Source organism: Ochotona princeps, chromosome 19, assembly GCF_030435755.1.
Source record: "Ochotona princeps isolate mOchPri1 chromosome 19, mOchPri1.hap1, whole genome shotgun sequence".
Lineage (NCBI taxonomy): Eukaryota > Metazoa > Chordata > Mammalia > Lagomorpha > Ochotonidae > Ochotona > Ochotona princeps.
Genome location: NC_080850.1, coordinates 23578903 through 23584902, shown reverse-complemented (window position 1 = coordinate 23584902; position 6000 = coordinate 23578903). Strand labels below are relative to the sequence as shown.

Sequence of the window (6000 nt, the reverse complement as noted above, 5' to 3'; positions counted from 1 at the left end):
ATTCCACTTCCCATCCAGCTCCCTGTGTGTGGCCTGGGAAAGCACAAGGCCAAGACCTTTGGATTCTACACCTGCATGGAAGACCCAGAGGATGCTCCTGGTTCTTGGCTTTGGATTGTCTCAGCTCTGGCTGAATGGGTATTTGGGGAGTGAGCCAGCAGATGGAAGATATTTTTTTCTGTCTCTCCTTCTTTTTCATAAATCTGCTTTTCCAGTGAAAATAAATAAATCTTAAAGAACAAACAAACAAAAAACCCCAAAACAGAGAGGGCTCTGGGCAAGTGTTATTGAGGCCTTTGCAGGCTGGGTCCAGGAGGAATAGATCCGGAGATTGTCCCACGTAACTCTGAGTCTCGTGCTCAGGGCCCTGGGGGAGGACAAGTCCTGAGTGCTGAGTGGTTGTGTGGTGGTGATGATGGCAGTGGGCACTTGCTATAAGCCAGGTGTAGGATCAGACAATTGACTTCACACGCATGCTTTGTCCCCCATCCTGATGAGATTCCTATATGGAGCAGCACCAAAACAGCTCCCATTTCACAGATGAGAAAGTTGAGTTTCAGGTTAAGTAAATGACCAGAATTCAAACCTAAAGGTATGGGAGCCTGAGGTAAACCAGCAGTCTGTAAGGGGCAGAAAGAAGGCAACGAACATGCTGGTCAGTGCCTTCAGAGAATGCAGAATGGTGTGCATATAGCTATGAGGGCACTCCCAAAAGCTCATGGAAAATGGAATTAAATGATGGGTTTATTTTAGTGCATAAAACCCTGAAATCCATACGTAGACCCCTCCTCATAATTCATAATTCAGGTTTTCCATTTTGAGAAAACTTTCTTGGCACGCAATTTTTTTTGCACCAAAATAATCTTATTCTTTGAATCCCATTTTCTCAAAAACCTTTTGAAGTATCCTCATGCAAACTACTTTATTCCCATTCTGATGCATGAGAATACAGAAGGCCAGAGAATTTAGCGTCTGCCCTAGGAGGCCAGACATCAGCCAGGCACTTTACATATCTCCTAACGTCCTATGATGTAAGTAATTGTGATTTGGTGTAAATGAAGAGGCCAGACCCTGAGACTAAATGACTCTTGTAATCAGAAAGTGGAACTCTAGGGCCTGGGATCTTCCTGAGCTGACCAAGAAGTGGCAGGAGCTGGACCAGAACCCAGGCCTCTGGAGGAAGGCTTTGTGCAGATGATGCATTGTTCTTTAAAAGCATGTGGGCTGCACGCCCAAAGCGTGAAATCACGCCTTGTGGTTCTGGGAACCTCTGCCTGGGAATGGAGGAAGCTTGTGTTCTTGTGTTCAAGTCTGAGCAGGTGTTCACAGGGCTTTGAGTTTCTTCCTGGGCTGGGTGTGCAGGATGGGGTGGGAGGAGGGCAGGAGGCAGGTGTGCCCAATGAAACAGACGCAAATTTCCCCACCTTCTTGAAGATCTCCTGCCTGATTAAGAGCGGGCACAAGAATGAAAGTTCAAGGTTGAAGCCAAGGGGCCTGAGTTCACTGCTGGCTTCAGGTGCACTCTCGGGCAGCTTCTCTGTCTGGACAAGCACTGCTAGTGAGGATTAAAATCCTGCAGTTTTTTTCAGCTCAACATGACTCACAAAGTACCTACTGTGTGCAGGTCAACACAGATCAGAGCCCTGCTTTTGTGGGCCGTAGAGTCCAGTAAGGTGAGGTTCATGGGAACAAGTGCAAAGTGGCAAATGTGACCAGGGTTTGAAAGCAAAAGGAGAGCTAAATTACAAGGCTTTGGCGGTGGTCCAGGAGGAGAGAGAGTGGGTTGAATCTGCGGGTGGGCTGCTGGTGGAGAGGTCCCTTGTCACAGCAACTGAGAAAAGGCCCATGGGCTCTGCTGGCTGAAGCCTACTAAGTGCAGGCATCGTGGGCCTAGGAAAGAGAAGTAGTAGAAGTGTATTTTTTTTGGGGGGGGGAGAAGCAGTTGGTAGAAGAGGAGTGTTAGGAGAAAATGAAAGAAATGGTCAAGTCTTAAAAAAAATAAGGGTCAATGCATTCCTCAAAGATTTAAAAATGCCACCTCCTCTGAGCAGCCTTCCCTGGTTGTGCCCGTGGCTTTTCTTTCTCCCTCCTAGCATATCAGTTTATGTAGAGAAATGCAAGCCTCCAAGGCTTTCTCTTCCCGCGGTTGAAGTACACGCAACTCCCCGCCGGCCCAGCCTCAGTTTCCCCAGCTGTGCAGGAGCAGGTCGCCTCGCAGGGCCCGCCCAGCGCTAACGCAACGTGATTCGTTCTGGCAGGAGCAGGGGGCTGCCCGCATTGCTGCGCAGGCATCGGGCTGCTAGGCTGGGGCACTGCCACTCGGCTGCAGGCTGTGTGCTGCCTGCTGGGGGCTGCGGGAGCGGGTCTCGCCGTCAGGTTCTGCGCAGCAAAGTGGGGGGGTGCGACCCCCGGCCCGCGCGGGCGCCGCGAGGCCCCGCCCCCGCAGCCAGCGGCCCTGCGGCAGCCCCGGGCCCGAGCTCCGCCCTCCACCTCCCGCCGGCCTCGCTCTTTCCTCCCTCCCTCGCTCGCTCGCTCGCCCGCTCCCTCCCCCGGGCCGGCTCGGCGCTGATTCCGCCGCACGCTGCAGCCGCGGCTGGAAGATGGCGGGGAACGACTGCGGCGCGCTGCTGGACGAAGAGCTGTCTTCCTTCTTCCTCAACTATCTCTCCGACACGCAGGTACGGCCGGCGGGGGCCGCAGGCCCAGGGCCCGGGTGCTGAGCCGCGGGGGCTGCAGTGGCAGCCGCGGAGGCTGGGGACGTAGCGGTGGGCGCGCTGGGGAGATTGGGGTTCGATGCTGCAGAGCCCCTCTTTCACGAGCACTGCGATGCGTTCCGTTACAGGGGGCGCGGAGCCCGTGGTCCTCTCGGGGACTTGCCGGAGCGCCAGGGGCACTACGTCCGGTGGAGAGGGTCTTGCTTTGGCCGCCTGCAGTACGCCCGCCCGAGAGCCGAGCTAGGGGTACCGCGCCTCCTTGGGGAGGTGGAGCCACGCCAAGGTGTAGGGGACCCTCCGGCTGGCACTGGGTGCTGGAGGCGCGCCGTCAGCGCCCGGCACTTGCTGCCGTACTTTCACGTGTACTTGGGGCCCCAGCACGGGCGCCTGTACCCGGGCCCCGGAGTCCCCTGAACCCCTAGTCCCCGGTTCCCCGCCACTCCACACCGAGTGCTGCTGCTGTTGACCCCCCACAGCCTCCCACTGGAGCCCGCAGCGCGGAGTTTCCTGCCAGTTGCGGGCTAAGGGCAAAGGGGGCTGCGGGCACGTGGATCTGCAGGCGGAGATAGCTAGCGCCTTCCTGGTTTCGCTATCCCGTGGAACCCCCCGGGGCAAAGCTAGGCAAGGCAAGGCAAAGCTGGGTGGGGGCGGAAGGACTGTCAGGGGGGCTCCTGGGTCCCCCTGCGGCGCGCGGCCACGGCGCGTGCTCCACGACGCAGGGGGAAGGGAAGGCGAGGCGGCGTCCCGGGTTTTAGCTGAGCCCAGGAACCCCACCGGCGACACGCGCGTGACAGGAGACGGTGCTATGGTGTGCCGGGTGTGTGGGGGAGGGCGAGGAAGCGGGCAGCCCAGAGTCGGGGACGGGGTGCTACCAGGACCAGCAGCTCTCGAAAAGGTTGGTGCGGGGCCTGAGCCCCCCTCTACCCCTTCCCCAATCTACCCTCACCCACCCATGCCTGTTGCAAGCGTAAAGTTTGACAACGGAGTTCGGGCTTTTTCTCCAGGCAGCCAGCTGTTGGGTCACCGAGAAACTGAGGAAACTGTGGGGCCGTTGGAGGAGACCTCGAATGCGGGGACACGCCTGGGCGCCGAGAAGGGCCGCCGGGTAGAACCGGGCGCGGCTTGCGGGGGTTGGTTGGGTACCTGGAGTGGGAGCGCCGGTGCTGGCCCGTTTTGCATAACACGGGAAGGGAGGGGGCAGGCGGAGGGGCCGGGAGGTGGGAGGAGAGAGAGAAAGAGAGAGGGAAACTTTGCTTCTTGTTATAATCTGCCAGTCTCTGGGCGGTAGCAGCTGTCATGGGACCGGGTGGGCGGGGAGAGGCTCGCTAGCTGACTCCTTTGCGGCGAGACGGGACTTGGAGGGGGACGCCGCCGCCGAGACGTTCAGCTGCGGGCAGGCTCCGGGCGGCGATCGGGCTGGCGGCCGGGACAGCGCGGCTTGGCGGGTGTCGCCGAGGGGAAGCCCACGGCGCGCTGAGGGGAAGGCCGGTCCGCGCTGCAGACGAGCCTGCGCCCGGGGTCCAGCCGCGGGGCCGCGTGTTGGGTGGCGGGGCGCGCCTGGGTGGGTCGGCGGCCGAGGGGGGCTGGCGGCGTGTGACTGCGCGCGGCTGAGGGTCGGGGGCCGCGCCCGTGGGTGCGTGTGTGTGCGGGTGTGTGTTTGTGTGCGCGCGCCGGGCGCGTACCTTTGCCGCTGACGAAACTGCGGTGGAGAGCTCCCGCCGCTGTCGCCGGCTCCGTCACACGCACCGCGCCCGCTTGTTAGCCGAGGCGAGTCCCAGCCTCAGCACCCCGGGAGACTACACTTGTGGCGAAGGGAAGGCTGGATTCCGGCTGGGGGGAGAGGGTGTCGCAGAGTAGGGAAGACCCTGCTCCTAAGGCCTTGCCCATGCCTAGGGTGAGGGGTTTGTCTCCAAGCCTGGAGTCAGAGCCAAGGCGGAGGAAGCCTGACACAGTTGGCGCCACGGCAGGAACTGCGGGTTCCCAGAGCTGGACCCCCCCACACACACACCCCGGTTTTAACTCTAGCCTTGGCACTGGGCTCAGCGATTGTTGCTGCTTTCTGCCTCTGAGACCCACGGAGCAAGCTTGCCCACCCAAGGGGAACATTTCCCCCCTAGGAAGCTAGCGAAGTGAGTGATCGGATGTCAGCCAAGGCAGTGCAGTGAAAGTTAATCTGGGACGTTCGCTTTTTTTATGGAGCCACGTGACAGGTCGAGGATCTTGTGGGATCTTCGCCGGCCCAACTTGGGAAATGTAATGGGTAGGGCGCGTCTTGCGGCCGGCCCTACAAGGCTCCCAGCGCGCCGCCGGAAGAGGAGCTGGGCGGGCCGTGGCGCGGCGCCGCCTCATTTTACAGCTGGAGGGAAGAGGCAGTGTTGGGTGAGCGGCTTGTCCAGGACCACGCAGCCAGCGGGTGACAGAGCCACCCAGGGCTCCTGACCCCAGGTCCTGTGTGTTACCTTGAAATAGCACTGGACTTGGAGTCAGAAGGCCTGAGTGGAGTCGTCTTCCCCACTCTCTGGCTGGGTGATCCTGAGCAAGCCATTTGAACTCTGCGCGCCTTGATCCTCCCGCTGTCAAATGGGGCTGGCCGTACAAGGGCCAGGACCTACCTGGTTGTGGGGTGAGCGTTGTTTGCATGCGAGCTGTGCGGTGCGTCGGCAGCCCCCTCCTACCCTATCCCACCCCACCCCAGCCTTGCCCTTGCCCCTCTCTTCTGCTGTCTTCTCCCGCCCTCCGGGAGGGTTGGGGAAAGTGGCCATTCATTGATTTTTATTGTTGTTGTTTTTGGTTGTTAATCCAGAGTTAGATTATCTATCAGGAAGGGCTGCTGTTGAAGAAACTTAACTTCTTCTTTTAAAAAATTATTATTATCATTTCATGATACAGTTTCATAGACCCTGGGATTTCCCTTATCCCCTCCTCAAGTTTCGCCCCCCCCACCAAGTTCCACTATATTATTGCTATAGTACAAGACTTAACTTTTACCCCCCACTGGGGCCAAAGTACAGACATGAAGCTGAGCAGAGATTGTGAAAGCTTCTTGGAAAGGGTTGAGGAATGTTTCCCAAGGGACTCTGGAGCTGCTGTCACCTTTGCTCAGGCTGTGCCTTGCCTGGACTGTCCTGTGGCCCCCATCCGGCATGACCCCCATCCGGCATGACCCCCATCCTTCATGGCCTCCATTGCCACCCCCCAACCCCCTCCTTCCAGGCCAACATTTCCAGCCTGGCTTGGCCTGCTTTTTTTTTTCCCCCTGGTTTTCCAAGTTTGTGTTACATAGCTA

At 58.8% G+C, this 6000-nt stretch overlaps 1 protein-coding gene across 2 annotated transcripts in view; it reads left to right on the top strand.

Annotated features, from left to right (window-relative positions):
• Nucleotides 1-2227: 2227 nt before the first annotated feature.
• Nucleotides 2228-6000, top strand: part of PPARGC1B (PPARG coactivator 1 beta) — a 103147-nt gene continuing 99374 nt past the window's right edge. The window contains exon 1 of one of the 2 annotated variants that reach the window (XM_004587545.2): nucleotides 2228-2678. In XM_004587545.2, the coding sequence (XP_004587602.2) occupies nucleotides 2601-2678 (78 nt within the window). In that variant the 5' untranslated portion in view covers nucleotides 2228-2600. The remainder of the gene's footprint in view (nucleotides 2679-6000) is intronic. The other variant, XM_058677849.1, reaches the window with a different exon arrangement.